A 19366-nucleotide genomic window follows, 5' to 3' on the forward strand; every position below is an offset into this window, starting at 1 on the left:
CCAAAATTCATCATCGCCACTACCATTACCAAACAAGATGTTAAGAATGAACTAACTAATAAGTATTGCATGTAACCTTCCTAATACAAAAAGAAATGTATCTGTGTGTATGCATACATACACTAACCTCTCACAATGCGCGAGCGCGCGCTTAATATCAGATATTCGAATTATCCAAATTATCCGGATAATGAAGAGCTTCTTATCCGGATTTGAAAATGGGCGGATATCCGATAATATGGATATCCGGTTATCCGGATTGCAAGCCCTACTCCGAGACGAAGGGCTACGGATTAGCCCGAAACTTGTCGAGCTAAACTCGATTTAATACGTGAGTTATCCGGGTCAATATATTTAATATGAGCGAGTCTCACGGTAGTTTCATGTTCAAAATAACAAATAAATAGATTACAATAAATATTAAATGAAAACAAGGGAAAAACAAGTTTCAAAAATAACTCCTCTACTGTGCGTTTTTCCAGAAATTTCCTGCCTCGCACAGCAAAACTCTGGAATGAACTATCGCCTGCGGTATTCCCGGACCGATATGACCTTCAAGTTTTCAAGAAAAGAGCGTACTCCTACCTTAAAGGCCGGCAACGCACTTGTGACTCTTCTGGCGTTGCAGGTGTCCATGGGCGACGGTAATCGCTTACCATCAGGTGATCTGCCTGCTCGTTTGCCCCCTATACCAAAAAAAAAAAAAAAAAAAAAAAAAAAAAAAAAAAAAAAAAAAAAAAAAAAAAAAAAAAAAAAAAAAACAGGCTGGCGTATCCAAAGTGCTGGTTTAGTGAAAGGATTTTCGGAGCGTCAATAAGTATTACTTCAGGTTGCGCTTGTCAGCCGAAAGACGTCCACTGCTGGACATAGGCCTCCCCCAAGGCTCTCCACTCAGACCGGTCTCGTGCTTTCCGCATCCACCGCGATCCCGCGATGTTTATTAATCGTCCAAGACTCGAGAACATTCGTATTATTAATACAAATAGCTGTCCCATCAGGGATCGAGCCAGGAACCTCAAGTTAGTAAGGTACTCTAACCACTTAGCTATCTGGCCGTCATTTTACAAGTGACATAATTAAACAACCAAGAATCGAGAACAAGCATTCATATTTTTTATACCAATGTCCGGCCAGAACGGGGCTCAAACCCGAGACTTCTGAGACGAAAGCTTCATAGTCAGGTTTTCTATCCACTATATGAGTGTGTTATTGCGTTGGGTGACACTCTTTCCCGGCCCGATAATACCGACATAGAAATACCGACCCTGTTTTTCGTGCACACGCCCATAGAAGCTCATGTCAGTTCCTATGGGCGTGTACACGAAAAACAGGGTCGGTATTTCCATGTCTGTATTATCCGGGCCCGGAAAGAGTGTCACCCATTGCGGTTAAACTTACTGTTGCGCAGACGCGGCTAAACCTTCGACTTGCACCGGGTTTGTGTAACCATTTTCTATCTGCCAAGGATTAAGCCATGTTTTTACTCTGTAACAAAAAAAATAACAGATATTTAATCACTAATATGGTCACATAACAAAATTACTGTATACATTAAACATGTATTTTTTTTTATTCGACTGGATGGCAAAAGAGCAAGTGGGTCTCCTGATGGTAAGAGATTACCACCGCCCATAGACACCTGCAACACCAGGGGATTGCAGATGCGTTACCAACCTACAGGAGATGGGATACGTCAAGTGCCAGTAATTTCACCGGCTGTCTTACTCTCCACGCCGAAACAACAGTGCAAGCACTGCTGCTTCACGGCAGGATTAGCGAGCAAGATGGTGGTAGCAATCCGGGCGGACCTTGCACAAGGTCCTACCACCTGCAAATTATCAGTAAATCTATTCCTTACTTCTGTCTATTGTAAATGTTGCCTGGAAGAGATCGCTCTGAAGCGATAAGGCTGCCTATTGCTTAACCGAACACTCGTATTGTTGTTTTAGATTATATTATTAAATTGATTTGAAATTTACCGAGCTTTGCGGTGAAGAAAACATCGTGAGGAAACCTGCAAACCTGCGAAGCGATTCAATGGTACGTGTGAAGTTCCAATTAGCACTGGGCCCGCGTGGGAACTATGGCCCTAGCCTCTTGTTCTGAGAGGAGGCCTGTGCCCAGCAGTGGGACGTATATAGGCTGGGATGATGATGATGATGATTAAATTAATTAGCTTTGGAATCACCATTCATTCATCATCAGCCGGAAGACATCCAAAGAACAAAGGCCTCCCCTTTAGAACGCCACAATGAACGACAACTCGCCACTTGCATCCACTGTTTGCCCGCAATCAGGGTTTTTCGTAGGCGAAATATCGCTAGATGGCGTTAGTGTCGTGAGGTACGTTTAACGTTTCGGTCTTGCTTGCGATTGGCTCATTTAGATTTTTTTTTTTTTATTCGAATGGATGGCAAACGAGCATGTGGGTCTCCTGATGGTAAGAGATCACCACCGCCCATAAACATCTGCAATACCAGGGGGATTGCAGATGCGTTGCCAACCTAGAGGCTAAGATGGGATACCTCAAGTGCCAGTAATTTCACCGGCTGTCTTACTCTCACGCCGAAACACAACAGTGCAAGCACTGCTGCTATAGTCGTTTCTGAACATATAATAGGGAAGTTATGATATGCATGTAGATAAAAAAAATTCATCACACTTGCTCGTAAACAGTGTCGTAACATGCAGGCTACTTTGGTTGCAACGCCCCAAATAAAACCCTCGACCTTAATGTGCTTGTCATGAAACCCGTGGTCGGTAAATGAGTCATTCCACGTACTAATTTTGTTGTCATGAAGCCCAAGGTCGGTAAATGAGTCAGTGCCCGTACTGATACTGCTGCGTGCGCTGCTGCATGCGCACCTCCTCCCGCAGCTCGGGCACGCAACAGCAGGGGAGGATGCTGGCGCTGCCCTAGAGCGCAGCCTAAGGTATCAGCAATGAGGCAAAAATAATATTTTGTCTTACAAATAAACAATTTTACACGCAAATGTGATGAAAAACATTGTATGTCGCACGGGCGGTACTAGAATTACGAACATCGAGTCATTAAAGCCCTCAGTCTTCGACTTCGGGCTTCTAATACTCTCGTTCGTAATTCCTTATTTACCGCCCTTAAGACACAATGTACTATTTCTTCTGTTTGGTGATACTTTCGGGACTATAAATAAGATATTTATTTCTTTATTTCTTTAAAGGGGTTACTGACAAGTCCCCGTGTACGAAAGCGAAGCAGCGGTCCCGGAGTATAACGAAGGAGTGGACGGAGCGCGCCAGCTCTTCGCCGGGCCACTGTGAAGACGGTAAAACCTCGCTCACAGCACTTTCTGGAAGGCATAAGATATTTATTCAAAAGTTGATTATTACAAAATATCATCCCAGCCTATATACGTCCCACTGCTGGCACAGGCCTCCTCTCAGAACAAGAGGGCTTGGGCCGTAGTTCCCGCGCGGGCCCAGTGCGGATTGGGACACGCACCATTGAATTGCTTTGCAGGTTTGTAAAGGTTTCCTCACGATGTTTTCCTTCACCGCAAAGCTCGTGGTAAATTTCAAATGTAATTCCGCGCATGAATTTCGAAAAAAGTCAAGAGGTGCGAGCCGGGGTTTGGACCCATGACCCTCTGCTTGAGAGGCGATAGCTCAAATCACTAGGCCACCGCGGCTTTTTGAAATTGAAATGAAGGAGTTTAATTCATAGGCCACCGCCACCATGGAACCATTTCACAGTAAACGTCATAGTGACATCGCATTAATTAACAAATCGTAATGACTTTTTCTTTGAAAAGGTTCCATGGTGGCATATGAATTAAATTCCTTGACTGTACTATTTTGTCGGCATAGTTTACATATATTCGTGATGGATGATGATTTCAATTTCATTTCATTTCATTTCATTTCATATACCTAAACTTGGAATATTCCGTACAAAATACGAAATCCTTAGAAAAATATTACTTAATTTTTTCGTAATGGCTCCCTATTTCGGGCGTGTCCGACACGCTCTTGGCCGGTTTTTTATGAAAAAACGTGTGTATTTGGAATTGAGTCCGGGGAAAACTCGATTATGAAGGTACTGTGTTAATTAATTGATGTAACAAGTACCTAAAGGTGTATCATCCGATTTGGTCCAAGCTCTCAGACAACTAGCAAGACTGGGCAGCGCGACCGGCAGTAGCTCACACAGCGTCGCGTAGTGGTCGAATCTGGAATTAAAATAATAATACAACTATGTAATATTATAAACCAGTGTCTAACCACGGCTTCTCACGCGTAAACCATAAGATATAGAAGTTGGGTTTCCAAAAATCATATTGGTAAAAAGCAACCTACTTATGCATTATTCTAGACCAGTGATTCCCAGTGGTCCAGGTCGACCCCCAGGGTCCACGGGAGACTTGCTGGGGTCTACTTAGGCGTGAACAAAAAATGGGGTCCATAAGATGTTAATGGGGGTCCACGAAAATTTATCTGCTTTTGATAGTAAAGAGCAAACATGTAAGCATAGTTTTTATAAGGGCCTACCTACATTGTTTTAAGTACCTAACTAAGCAGATAATATTTGAATAAGGCAAGCGACTGTTACTTGTCCAAACTTGCGTATTCGATATTACGTACAATTTCGTGTACATGTACAGACTTGCAAAGCGCTATCCGCCCGACAATGCTTAATGCTTGTTCAGACACAGCGACACAATTTTCATTTTTTGGCGACTTTAACAATGTGGTAGAAATGTAGAAGCAGGGGGTCTACCGAAACCAGTAAAATTTTGAAAGTGGTCCACGAGAAAAATAAGTTTGGAACTACTGTTCTAGACGTCCGGCTTTCCACATACCAAATTACATTCAAATCCGTCCAGCTGTTTTAACATGAAGTACTAACAAACAAAAATTCCCACAGGAATTCCCAAAAAGTACATCGTGGCTCTCATTAACTTCTCGCTTAAAATAACCGTGCCAAATTTCATGACCCTGAAGTGGTTGAGATTTAAAGGAAAAAAGAAGACAATTATTTACATTAACAAAGACACACAAATACAACACAAATAAAAAATAAAAAAATGTATCCCGATGCCCTGTGAATATCGGGATAAAAATTGTCTTTGTGTTAATCTGATGTATGAGCTGTTTTATTGTTAAATTTCATTAAAATCTATTCAGTACTTTTTGCGAGAAGGGTAACAAATATCCATACAAACAACACATCATACTCTTTTATTGGTAATATCATTATTACATGTCATTCTGTTGAATTATTCTTAATATATTCTAAAGCTAATTAAGTAAGTAGTAAGTAAGTAATAGCCTTTGGCTGAAAAAGGACTCGTCAAAAGTGTAGAATGTGTGCTCGACAAGCCAGTTTTTCAGTCCACACAAACTTTCGCAGATTTTACCTAATTGCCGCGCATTATACTTAACTAAACTAAACGTACCGTGGTGGCCTAGTGGTTTGACCTATCGCCTCTCAAGCAGAGGGTCGTGGGTTCAAACCCCGGCTCGCACCTCTGAGTTTTTCGAAATTCATGTGCGGAATTACATTTAAAATTTACCACGAGCTTTGCGGTGAAGGAAAACATCGTGAGGAAACCTGCACAAACCAGCGAAGCAATTCAATGGTGCGTGTGAAGTTCCCAATCCGCACTGGGCCCGCGTGGGAACTATGGCCCAAGCCCTCTTGTTATGAGAGGAGGCCTGTGCCCAGCAGTGGGACGTATATTGGCTGGGATGGAAACTAAACGTACCTCGACCATCCTGTGAGAATGACGCCAACGAAGTGGGTGCTATGACCATATTTTTTGATCTCGAGTCGCCACGCTTCTTGGTTGCTCACGTACCGGCTAACAGGCGACAGAATCTGGGAACAATGTCATCCTACTTTATATTATAAATGCAAAAGTTTGTGAGTGAGTATGTTTTTTACTCCTTCACGCTAAAACGTCTGGATGGATTTAGATAAAATTTGGTTTGTAGATAGCTGGACATCTGGAATAAAACATAGGCTAGTTTTTATTCCGATATTCCACGGCCACAGCCCATGCCCTCGGTACCGCTCTGCTTTCAGAGCATGACATGAGTGCGTGTGAGCTAACTTTGGAGGCGGCAGACGTGAATTTGCCTTCGAAATCCAAAAGCTTAATGGTACTTGACCTGAAATGTATATTTCAGAACTAAATTATTGTTATTATTATTTTAAAATTTATGACGGTGGAAGCATTGTACACTTCCACTGAACGTAGATATAGTTTAGATATAGTTAGTGTTTAGTATTGTAACTAAGGGACCCCATACATCCCTGTATTTCTTTTATTATTATTTTTTGTATTTTTTTCTTTAATTGTATAATATAGTTTTTAAGTATTTTATTTGTAATTATATTTTTATGAAAAAATGACTTTCTGCCAAGTTTCTTGCGGCGCATTCTTCTTGGCAATGATGGTCTTTTCGAAAGCGCGCTGGTAGTTTAAAAAATGACGTGTAAAAGTGCCCATTGCGGTCTATTTACTGAATAAATCATTTGAATTTTGAATTTGAATTTGAACAGTCATGAAATTTGACATGATTGTTTTTAATGTAACATCAATGAAAACCACGATTTAATTTTCGGGAATTCCGACGGGAATTTTTGAAAAATCCCATTATTCAAATTCAGCTGCTGGATCTAATGATTTACGTGTGCGAAGCCACGGGTAAACACTAGTTTCTAATATTATGTCACTTTTTATCCTGCTATACTGTAAACGCGAAAGTTTGTGAGCATAAGGTGTGTTACACACTGTGTATGTTTGTTAGGCTTGTTTATTATGTGCCCGAATATGGCTGGCAAAGCCAAACTTAGTCTTAAAGGTCCTATTACAGGGCGCGCAATGTAATTGACCACTATCATTATACGTGTGTTGGAGTTGTAAATAGTTATTTTATATTGTCTATGATTATGTTCTTTGAAGTTGTTTTTTTAAGAAGCTTTTTTCTATGTCTGTCACTGTCGTGTATTGCTCAAAACTGGTGCTTTATAAATGTTATGTCAGCTGCTTTGATTCTTTACTTTCTTTCCACTATTTCTACCCCTTTTCTATGATTAGCTATCGTTTCCGTTTCAACGTGTAAGTGTAGAAAGGTCTCGGGCGGGTCTTTATAGTAAGACACGACATGGAGGACATCAGTCAGTCAGTCATCATGTTTGTTAGGCGCAAGCAGAAGAGACGTGGGGCGGGGGCGCGTCGCGGACGGAGCGGAGAGACGCAGACGTCGACTGTCTGCTTTGGATCGCGATAATTCTATAAGTTTGGTGCTGATTCAAGGGACGCCGCGACTGCGACGCGCCTCCGTCCCGTCTCCTCTGTGACTCCTTCACGCTAAAATGGCTGGACGGATATAGAAAGAAAGAAAGAAAGAAAGAAAGAAAGAAAGAAGAAAGAAAGAAAGAAAGAAAGAAAGAAAAGAAAGAAAGAAAGAAAGAAAGAAAGAAAGAAAGAAAGAAGAAAGAAAGAAAGAAGAAAGAAAGAAAGAAAGAAAGAAAGAAAGAAAGAAAGAAAGAAAAAAGAAAGAAAGAAAGAAAGAAAGAAAGAAAGAAGACATTTATTCACTTACACAGAAGACACACATATACAGCAAAATTAACACAAATAAAATAAAAAAATACAGACAAACACATGAAAATATTAAATACAATATACACAATGTTGTGTGTCCCCGCGAAAGTGAAACGGTCGCTGACTCAGAATTTATAATAAATAAATAAACCACTTATCTATACATACACAAATAAACTTAAGAGAAAAAATAATAATAATAACTATAACAAACCAAGAAATAAATAAATTACAACGAACAATAATTAAAAGAAAAAAGAAAAATAGATTGTTTAAAAACATCAGGCCGGCATATCAATGTGGTTGGCATGTCAAAGTGCTGGATAGGGAAAGGATTTTTGGAGCGTCAACAAGTAATCCTTCAGCTTGCGCTTGAAGGTATACCCACTACACGCTCCTTGGATAGGGGGAGGAATATCATTCCAGCACTTGGACGCCGCAAACTTAAAACTTCCGCGGAATGCTGCAGTCCGGTGCTTGGGCACAAGAGCCAATAATAATATGGATGAAATTTGGTATGTAGATAGCTAGGCATGTGGAATAGCACATACTTAAGCTACTTTTTATTCCAATATTATCACGGGATCCGGATAAAAATCTTGAAATTTCAACCGCAACGATTAGAGACATGAAATTTGGCGCGAGTATTTTATAAACAATGATGAAATCCACGATGTATTTAATGGGAATTTATTAAAATCCAGGAATTTTAATTTAACTGAAGAATTACACGTGCGAAGTTTCTGGTAAAGTCTAGGTTAGCACTCAAAGGTTGACTTTTTTTTCTTCTGATGTCATCATCATCCCAGCCTATATACATCCCACTGCTGGGCACAGGCCTCCTCTCAGAATGAGAGGGCTCGTTCCCACGCGGGCCCAGTGCGGATTGGGAACTTCACACACACCATTGAATTGCTTCGCAGTTATGTGCAGGTTGCTGTAAAGCTCGTGGTAAATTTCAAATGTAATTTCGCACATGAATTTCGAAAAACTAAGAGATTCGAGCCGGGGTTTGAACCCACGATTCTCTGCTTGAGAGGCCATAGGTCAAACCACTAGGCCACCACAGCCTTTTGAGGTACTGAACCCGAAAAAGCGAGTTACCTGGCAGCTTCCATTGGCTCCTTTGAAGGCGGAACCAGCCCATACTTTAGGGAATATCTGCCGATAGGATTCCCATAGATAAGGGTCTATTTGGAAATACTCCAACGCGTTATATTGCCAAACCACTGGCTGGACTAGCTCCCCAAGTTGATATGCTGAAAAATAAAGTAACTTTTATAAAATAGTATAGCAAACGAGCAAATATGACACAATAATGAAAAAAATAATCCTAGGTACTAATTCTACTACCTAAGTTTTATTTTTATTCGACTGGATGGCAAACGAGCAAGTGGGTCTCCTGATGGTAAGAGATCACCACCGCCCATAGACACCTGCAACACCAGGGGGATAGCAGATGCATTGCCAACCTAGAGGCCTAAGATGGGATACATCAAGTGACAGTAATTTCACCGGCTGTCTTACTCTCCACGCCGAAACGCAACAGTGCAAGCACTGCTGCTTCACGGCAGGATTAGCGAGCAAGATGGTGGTAGCAATCCGGGCGGACCGTGCACAAGATCCTACCAACTGCATATAGATAGATATATTATAGGTAATTTATAATGTAAACGTTTGAGAGTGTATATGTGTGTATCTATCGTACTCCTTCACGCTAAAATGGCTTAACCTGGAAATCTAAATAAGGCTAAATCTGGAATAATACATAGGCAACATTTATCCCAATACTCCCATGGGATTGACTTAATAATGACGTTAATGTAACGTCAATGAAGATCAGGTATTACTCTCCACGCTTGAACTATAAGTGGATTTTTCCTCGTATCATACATGTGTCGCAGAGACGCAGCTGTTTTAAGCGTAAGGACGCGAAGTCGTAAGGTTAACATGTAAGTGCTACAGTGTTACAAACAAAATACATACTTATACAGACTAACCCCTTTATTCATAAACGACAATCAAACCTATTTTAGTTAAAATGCCGCTTAAATTCGTTTGTCCTTATCTGTCACTTCGACATTTGTATTTGTTAGAAAGGGACATACCATTTGTTAGTTAACATAGGCTTGTTAAGTTTTATGAATAAGGGGGTAAATTTATAAGAAATAGTAATTACCATTTATAGTTTCACATTTCACTGTACGTAGCATGTCGTCCCACATGAGTACAGTCAATTCTGGCCTCTTCTGCTTTAAGAATAAGGCCAGTTCTCGTATGTGCTCAAGATACAAGCTAGCTGTACTATGAACGCTATTGGCAGCTCTACTCTGGCATTCTGGGCATATTGCTGTGTGCCACACCTGGAATTTTAGTAGAAGTAGTCATGGGCAGGCCATATAGCACGGAGAACATAAAGATTCTCGAGTGGAGACCCCGGATCGGCAAATTCAGCGTAGGGCGTCCACCAACGAGATGGACGGATGACCTGGCCCTCTACCACAAAGTGCAAAATTCGAACTCCGTATCTTACCATCCCGCTGACGCTAATATTATTTAATACGAGAGTGAGAGAGACGGTACGATAAGAACTAAGATTTTCGTAGTAGCACCGCCTGGTTAAAGTCGCGATTTCACAGTGGTTGCAGGGCGCTTCCATTTTCCAAAATTTACATGTTTAGGTGAAATAGTTTTTGAGTTATGAGGGGGACAAAAGTGGCTCCAAATGGTTCGGGTAAAATTACACACGGTGCTGCTCGCCAGTTCTGTTAGCTTGAACTTGGCTTGACACGCTACAGCGTGTCTAGATAAAAATCAAGATTGTGTCAGTTTTGCATTACTTTTTTTTAATGTATGATGACCAGATGGTATCAAAGGAAGATTTGGGCCCATTACAGTGTGTGTCACATCACGCCTGTATTCTTAATTAGGGTAGGCAGAGCACAAGAAACGTTACGGCTTCGGAGCCACTTTTAGCAATTTTAGGTTTTGACAAAAACGGTACAATACTGAATTTATTGAATCAGGCGTTACTTTGCGGATGTCCATATCAATGAACAAGCAAGGAAATTATTTCAGTTCATTGGTACAATACTGACTGGTTGCTAGCCTGTCGCTTACGGTATACCTTAACCTATACCCTTTGTCGCCTCTTACGACATCTATGGAAGAAATGGCGAGGTGTACTTGTAACCCGACACCACTTCTCTTATTATTACCCATTTTTCTGATGGTGTCACAAATGTTCTCTGGGGCCCATTAACCTTTAACATCCTCACCTCATCAGCCCCAATATGGACGAAAGCAGCATCCAGCTGTACATCCAGGACCTGTTCCAGCATCATCTTGACCAGCTGCAATGCTTCAGGCTTGGACGGGCACAGCACTGCTGGGGAGCGAGGCAGCTCCCGGAGGCTGTGGTATGCTGGGTGCTTCAGGACAAATTCCAGATGGCCGATGGTTTGGACTAGTTGTATCTGGAAAGGTAGACTCAGTATAGGTATCAGTAAAAGCTGGTGTGCTTTTTTTGCCTTAGTCACTATTATTCAATTTTATAATACACACAAATTCATTCATTTGTGTCAAATTGTGTCACACATTGAGGTATCCCATCGTAGGCCTCTAGGTTGGCAACGCATCTGCAATACCCCTGGTGTTGCAGATGTTTATGGGCGGTGGTGATCTCTTACCATCAGGAGACCCTCTTGCTTGTTTTCCATCCAGTCGTATAAAAAAAAAAAAAAACATTTGACTCAGCTAGCAGCAACAGTATTTCTGGACCGGTACAACTCAGGGATCCTAAATGAACCTACTCCTTGCTCAAAGGGCCAGCAAAGCATCCGAAACTCAACTTATGGGGTGTCCATGGGTGATGGTGATTGCTTTCCATCGATTGACCTGCTTACACACAAACATAGTAGGAGCTCCTTAACAGTGACCTGCGGCGCCCTAAGGTGCCATAGTAGATAAATATTCAAGGATGCTGCATAAGGTTCCTGTGGACCCGGAAATTTAGTCAATGATGAGAACTTAGGAACATCAATACTTATATTATAAATGCGAAAGTGTGTGTGTTTGTATGTTTGTCCGTCTTTCACGTCGAAACGGATATAGCATATCTTGGCATAGATATAGTTTATGGGTCCGAGAGTGACAGAGGCTACTTTTTATCCCGGAAAAATGGACAGTTCCCGAGGGAACAGCGCTCGATAACCGAATTCCACGCGCGCGAAGCCGCAGGCAAAAGCTACTACTTTGTATAAAACAAAATTTTATACTCACAGGTTCCAGCCCATTGTCCTTTATGAACCTTAGCAAATGCCGAACTTCCTCCATGCTGTACATTCCATCGCCACTACTGCCCCGGACACTGCCAATGTCGGCCAACGCTGCAGTGTACGGGAAGGTGTCCTCCCATTCCAAGAGTACTCCGGTCGCGCCCCATGCCTTAGCTGCTAGGAGAACCTAATTTGGTATAAAAGATTTAGCATCACATTATATGTTAAACAATTCCTACGCATAGGAAGACATCCGAGTGCTAGATACTGTCCCAGTAGTTGCCGTCTTCATCTTCATAATTAATAAAATAATTGGGTCAATTGACTTTTTCTTGTCACTCATTGCTATAGTTACGTTCTCCCGAGTCACTCTTTAAACCATAAGTTTATAGGATTAAAATTTGCCAAATATATATTATGGTGGTAGTTTTAAGCCCCTTCTATAATTGGTTATCTAATAAGCATGTTAGTATAATTGACACAACATTTCTGCAATTAAACTGTACTACTTTTGTCTCCTCGCTGACAGGACAGAAAAACAACAAGAAATAATTGATTGACCCAATTAATCAATTAATATTCATAATTTCTTACCTTAAATTTTGATTCCTAGTCAACTCAAAGATTTCTTATACCTAATGCAAATTTAATAAAGAAAATAAACTATATGTTTTCCATATTTTCTGTAGTCAGTCTACTCCCATTCCAACAACAACTTCTACTTTTATCAAGATTTTACCAAGCTAATTATTTTGAAAGCATATGTTAATTGTTCTCTTTAGAAATTGAAACATAATTTTGAGACATTAATTTATTTTGGAGTAATTTCCACAATACTCTGCTTTTTTTAGTCTTAGCCCTGGCTGATATAGTCAATTCTAACTAACAATGTTATATCCCATTACTTCAAAATCATAGCCCCTACAGCTGCAGGGCTACTACGAAATTCGAAAATCGAAGTTCGTGTCATTCGGTCCCTCTGACAGTTATACTATTTAATACGAGAGCGAGAGGGTCGGTACCATACGAACTTCGATTTTCAAACTTCGGAGTAGCGGGGCAGCATATGACACGAAATTATATGAATAGTAGTGCTGCCGCAGACTTACAATTTCAAGTTGGCCAACTAAATTGCACTGTATACCAATACAATAGTAATTTAGTTGGATAAAAGGTGCGGGATATCATTAAGTTACTGGTCTATTGGTATACAGTGCAATTTAGTCGGCCAACTTGAAAATTGAAAATCTGCGGGCCCGTTTAAGGTTTTCGTTTCGTAGGTTTTTGATAGACGTTTTGTCCGCTAATAAATAAGACCTTTTGAGCAGTACTAACCTTTTCGAAGTATTGTACTTGCAAAGGAGCACCTTTTAAATCGAAGTGTACTATTCTAAAACAATTGCAAGTTTAGTTAATACCGGCTGGAATTGTTGAATTACTTAGACACTTTCAAGTTCTCATTTCGAATCAACACCAACCTGTGCATTTTTACAAACAATACAGCACTATTGTTTCCAGATAACAATGTTACTCAGATATAGTCATTTTACCATATAATTTTAATTTTATTTAGGTAGATAATGTTTACGTTTTTTACAACAATTTTCTGTTTGACAACTTTGACATCTCTCTCATTGCTGTCAGTGGCCAACTAAATGTCAAATTTGACATTTAGACAGCTGCTTCAAGGTGGGGCCACATGCAGTCGCTCGACGCTCGTTTCCAATGTCAAATCTGGTCACGTGACATTTAGCGATAAAGCTGAAAATGTTGAGCTTTATCGCTGAAAAAAAAGATATTTTTTTTTCTTTCACTCCAATTTCTTTTATTTGTACCACTGCGACGACTGCTACTAAATGAGATTAAGAAATCAGCTGCCAAGGCCAAGATCAATCCTACAAGAAGCCATCTTGTCGCTGCTGCTCGACGCGGCGACTTGATGCTACTTTTTTGAGTAGCGGGAAATTCAAAATCACCTTCAAAATGGGGTCACGTGACCAGATTTATCGCTGCAAACGAGCTACTAGCAACTGTATGTGGGGGCACCCTAAAGCGTTTTTAATGATGGTTAAATAAAAAAAGTTTTTTATTATTTTACTTATTTATTATGTGGACCTTATTGAATTTAATGACAAAGATTTCGAAAAAAGCCACAATACGTGGAATTTTTACGGTGCAGAATGTCTGCTGAGTGGAAATCTATGATTAACATTGCTACCTGTTACAACACCAAAATTTTCCCATACTTAATGTAAGGAGAATAAGGGCAAAAGCGTAAACTGCAAAGTCAGGTAAAATAAAAACTCAACTACAAAAGAGCAAACTTTTATTCTGTAATAAATCATTATACATAGTGTAACTTATGTAAATACATATTATGTAAGTAGAGTCAACAAAAATATTACCTACAATACTTTAAAAACCGCTTTCATAAATAAGTAGTAAATTCATTACATTACAGAGTCGGTGACATTAAGGCAAGTATATTTTTTGATTATGTTTAGAAAATACCGATGCTACGTCTGAACCTTACGTCTCTGTGTAATTCATTATATAGCCCGTATAGGTCTACATCAATGTGACAAACTGTATCAATGTTCTTAGTTAAAGACATTAGGTACAGATCTAGCATAAGAGTAAGTAACAAATCTATTATAAATATTAGGTACAAAATTTCCACCAAAATATCTATCTAATTTCATAAAAAACCACTTTCAACGCCTAATAAGTTGTCTATCGACAATACACTACAGTATGCACATCTTCGCAGTGGGCACATCGTTCTCTAATTATTTTCATCAATCAGTCATACATAATCCCAAAGCAGTTAGGTAAAACTTAAATAATGTCTGGACTGCTACAATATCTATACGTTAATAAAACTATAAACTAATACACAAACTGTATACTTACGAAAAAATACTCAAACCTTACAAAAGGTTTTTCAAACAATAAATAAATTGCTAAAAAAATCCATCACATTTAATTATTAACCTAATCTACTTAATTCTGTATAGGTAGAGTCATTCACGATGACGCGTGCCGTGGTTCTAATTACAATGTCATTAATGTCTAATTTTGACAAAGTTACGCGTCTTCGTGGATGGCACTAGGTATTATCATGATTAAACATTTGTGTCTACTTAACATACGTAAAAGCAAATCAAGACTGCCTATTTTAAATGTAACCTCACATTTCATTTAAAAGAACACAATTTAAAAGCGCGTTTAAGAGCGTGTCGGACATGCCCGAAATAGGGTTCCGTAGCCATTACGAAAAAATTAAGGTATATTTTTCTAAAGATTTCGTATTTTGTACGGAATATTCCAAGTTTAGGTATATTGTACACCTTAGGCTGCTATTTACTCTTAAACTACTAATAATTCGCAAGAAAACTTAACCGTTATAGTTTTTCTTGTAAGATTTGATATACTACCACCATCCTGATATTTTTCAATTTTTTCCACCCACCGGTTTAGGTTTTAGGGGGGGGGAACGCTCGATTTCAAGGAAAATTTGAAATTTAAAGCTGAAACCACTAATAGTTTTAAAAGATCTATCCAACGATACCCCATACTACAAGATTGGATGAGAAAAAATAATCACACCCACTTTACCTACGTCTATGGGAGGTACTCAGTTGTTTTTTTTTTTAAATTTTTTATTATACCGTTTTGTCGGCATAGTTTACATATATATTCGTGTATAATTACAGCTTTCTAAAATTGATAGTCCTTGAGCAAAGCCGCGGACGGACAGACAGACAGACATGGCGAAACTATAAGGGTTCCGTTTTTACCATTTTGGCTACAGAACTCTAAAAATCATACACATGATTCAAACTGTAGGCATTTAGGTACAAACTTTTATTCAAGCTACAACTTAATTATGCGGTGAATCTTAGCTAATTCAGCAAACTGATCAAAATATTACTGCCACGAAGTAGCAATATTTGTAGTAAATTACAAAACTTAAATTAAACTGGGCAAAAAGTTACTTCACATATTTTTCCAATTCACTACACATGTGAAACAAAATTTCAACTGTTTTTCTATTTTCTTGGTTCCTAATTCTGGTATTTAGACGTTCATTAATCACGTGATGTTTTTAACACCAACTTCACAACAACTTTCCCAAAAACACGTGTATTTTCTTTATTTCTAATTCTGGTTGTAAGAGATTGTCCATTCCATTAATCACGTGATATTTCTACCACCAACTTTACAGCAACCTTTCCCAAAATCAAGTGTTTTTTTTAGTTATAAGTGACTAATTATACCCTGGATTGGCAAGCCAAGCCACACAGTTCAGGTGGCAAGCGGGAAAATAAAAAACAGCAAGTCAAAGTCACTTGGCATTTTTCGGGTTAAAAATCACGCGTTCAACAAAAAACACGTGATATTTTACTGCACCACTTGGAGCCCTTATGGTATTTGTGAATCTGACGTGATTAATGGAATCCTTTAAAAGTTTAATGTGCAACAATGATTCTGACTCCTGGTTCGGGGTCCACAGCGACGTCTTTAGCTAAGGGTGCGTTGCCGCAGATTCTGAAGTTCTTGGTGTAAGGTATCACGCCCACTAGAATACCGGAGATGATTACCCAAATACCAGCAACGTAGAAGGCGGCGTCCCACTCACCAGTCGTGTCTTTCAGGCCACCTGAAAAAAATGTATTGGATAGTCTTATTATGTGAATTTGCGCGACTATGTAAACCCTGACACGATAAAAGATTGTCATGACGTCATCTTGTGACAATATTAAATCCCAGATTTGAATACTGGCCAAAAAATGTGGCAACGTGAACGTGGCAGCTTATAATTTAAAAATCCAATTGCAACTTTCTATTACAGTTGTGCGATTTGTCCATGTTAACCTTTTCTCTCACAAACAGTTCTTTAACGCCGACTATCCGCCGACATGATTCGTCAATACAACAAGGTTAATTGTTTTACAAATGTTTTTTATTTTTTCAAGACAAGACATACATAAATACGAATTTGATCTTACAAACTACTTTAACGTTACTTCGTGGTACCTACCTAGGCTGTTTGTAATGTGGGGCAAGTATTAGTTACGTAAAAAGATAACATAGTGATAAAGATTAATATGTAGAAGTCTGGGTTAATCACTTATACCATAGTTCCCTACACATTCAGAGAGACTTGTCCAGGTTTACCGAAAATGACTGTGTGTATAGAACGTACAATAAATTTGGCATGCAGCCAAGAATAATCCATTTTCATATACTTATACACAAGTTTCATAACAGTAAGGTTATTCATACGTAACTACAAGGGCCTCCGCTAAATAAGATAGATAAGTATAAAAGGGCAAATTATTGAATGTGAAATGGTGATGAATGTACTTTTGAAGTACAATATTGTATGATTTCAGATAATAATCATTGTTAAACTTACCAGCCATAGGAGGTCCAACAAGATGCCCGAGGCCCTGGCTCAGCAGCACCAATCCATAAGCCATTGTGAACCGCTCTAAAGCTATCAACTCCACCAGAATACTTGGTGTGTATGAGTAGGAACTCGAAAACATCAGTCCAAACATCACAGCATTCACTGCGAGTATGTAAAAACTGTACGATTGTGAAGGATCCATTATGCGAATGAGTACTGGGAACATGATGATGGTCACTCCGCATAGTATGAGGCATAAGGCGTAAGTTTTTGTGACGTTCACCCATGGCAAGTCGCCCATCCAGCCGAGACCCACCTGGAAAATGATATTAAATGTTATTAAATTTAATGGTGATATGGAAATGGTGCAATAAAACGAATGCCAGATGGCAAAACATTATAAAGTATTATAAAGTTAATGATTATATCATGGACAGGGATATTTGGAAATAATTCCGATCCGCATTAGCGATCCCTTCAAATAGCGAACCTACTGTCTTAAAAACGAAGTTGTGTTAAATACTTGTGATGTATACATATAATTTAATAATATTGTAAATCTGTTTAAAAAAATATATATACCTCGTTGAGTTTCTTGCCGGATTCTTCTCAGCAGAGGTTTTTCAGAACCGGTGGTAGTTTTTTTTTTGACATTCATAAGTGCTTGTTATCGCCTAAATTGAATAAAGATATTTTGACTTTGACTTTGATTAATAAACGTAGACGTAGTAAAAATAGGACTATGAAAAGGGGCTGTACCGAATGATTGTTTCTTGACAGGCGGAATATCGCTTGGCTTGCGATTGGCTCATTTTGCTGATAAACCTCAAATTAACCTCACAAAATTAACACCAATTAGCCTAGGCATTAGGACAAAACCGAAACCTCTTATGTCCTTCACCGCCTTCACCTTATAGCCTTCACTTTAGCTAACCTTTAAGTAATATCCTACGATGAACTAAAACCAAATCACCTTGCTGTCACACACGTCTCAATTTTTATGTTTCATCATTTCACATATAGCCAGTGCCTAGGGAAGGTAGTTAATTTGAGTCGTTGAAAGATGATATGGATCTCCCTATAATAGTGCTTAATTTAACCAAATAGATAGGTACTTACAATACCAATAATAGTTGCAACACCAAAAACTGATAGCATCAAGGACCCTTGGGTATCGGTATATCCTGTCTGCTGCATGAAAGCGGAGATGTAGAAGTAAGGCACGATGAACCAGATGAAGAGAACCAGGGTCGAGAGATTCATCATCAGGAAGTGGAACTCGGTAAACATGTTGAAGTCGAAAGTTTTGTTGATCAAGTCTAGCATTCGGTTTCCCCAGGATCCAGTCTGCAAAAATGAAGCAAAATGGTTTTTTAAACTAAAGTACAATACAATACAATACACTATAATAACTCTTTATTGTATACCAGAAATAGTAAACGATACAGAAAACCGGTACACAGAAAGAAAATTACAAGGTAAACAGTAATATTTAGGTAGATATTTATATCTATAATCCTAGGTTTCACTTCCTTTTACGAAATATTTAAATATTCAAATTTGTTAATTCATAACTTACAACTGAAAATATATGTTTACCTGCGGTTCCTCCATTGACCACATGGAATTTCTATAAATATCAGGACACGAAGATGCACGCAGTTGGTATTTGGCAATGTTCATCATGGCGCCGCGATGCATGATAGAATTACGATGCACTCTGATGCCTCTGAGATAGTGATGGTCCGTCCCAAACTGCCTAGTCAGCCAATCTGGACGTTCGGGCCTCGCAGGTATCACAGCTGTCTTATTCTCAGGGATAGGCTGCAAGAGATGCTCCCTCACAATATCGAGTTTTGTTTCAAAATCTTTCTTTTCCTTTTTGTTCAATTTTATCTTCATTGACATCTTGACCTGTTTGCCTTTAGATACTTCTGTCGCAGGTTCCACAGGTAGCTTTTGCTCCGAATTGCTTCTCAAAGCTAAAAGGGAAGGATAATTTTGAAGGATGATGTTGTACAGGCGCTTGTTGCTCGAAAGTTGGTCCAAAACTTCAACTGGCACCTAAAATAAAAACAAAA

At 39.2% G+C, this 19366-nt stretch overlaps 2 protein-coding genes across 3 annotated transcripts in view; both read right to left on the reverse strand.

Annotated features, from left to right (window-relative positions):
- Positions 1 to 1394: 1394 nt before the first annotated feature.
- Positions 1395 to 13496, reverse strand: LOC141428750 (hexosaminidase D-like). Its single transcript, XM_074088760.1, has 10 exons — positions 13348 to 13496; positions 13205 to 13259; positions 11874 to 12056; positions 10871 to 11068; positions 9772 to 9955; positions 8697 to 8851; positions 5745 to 5857; positions 4108 to 4208; positions 3212 to 3329; positions 1395 to 1485 (listed from the first exon to the last, which is right to left on the reverse strand). Exons 1-10 carry the CDS (start codon positions 13353 to 13355, stop codon positions 1395 to 1397), a joined length of 1206 nt encoding a protein of 401 aa, XP_073944861.1. The 5' UTR covers positions 13356 to 13496.
- Positions 13497 to 15974: 2478 nt separating this feature from the next.
- Positions 15975 to 19366, reverse strand: part of LOC141429266 (monocarboxylate transporter 14-like) — a 69726-nt gene continuing 66334 nt past the window's right edge. For both annotated transcript variants that reach the window (XM_074089545.1, XM_074089547.1), the window contains exons 3-6: positions 18885 to 19349; positions 18405 to 18632; positions 17292 to 17601; positions 15975 to 16532 (exon numbers count right to left, since the gene is read on the reverse strand). In XM_074089545.1, the coding sequence (XP_073945646.1) occupies positions 16342 to 16532; positions 17292 to 17601; positions 18405 to 18632; positions 18885 to 19349 (1194 nt within the window). In that variant the 3' untranslated portion in view covers positions 15975 to 16341. The remainder of the gene's footprint in view (positions 16533 to 17291; positions 17602 to 18404; positions 18633 to 18884; positions 19350 to 19366) is intronic.

This window comes from Choristoneura fumiferana, chromosome 6, assembly GCF_025370935.1.
Source record: "Choristoneura fumiferana chromosome 6, NRCan_CFum_1, whole genome shotgun sequence".
NCBI classification, from domain to species: domain Eukaryota; kingdom Metazoa; phylum Arthropoda; class Insecta; order Lepidoptera; family Tortricidae; genus Choristoneura; species Choristoneura fumiferana.

What these genes read in the sequence shown, in the direction of transcription:
- LOC141428750 (XM_074088760.1), bottom strand. An exon ending in AGGACAATGGGCTGGAACCT is followed by an intron (nt 11,069 to 11,873) that starts GTGAGTATAAAA and finishes CTACCTTTCCAG; the next exon opens with ATACAACTAGTCCAAACCAT. An exon ending in GAAATGTGAAACTATAAATG is followed by an intron (nt 8,852 to 9,771) that starts GTAATTACTATT and finishes TTTATTTTTCAG; the next exon opens with CATATCAACTTGGGGAGCTA.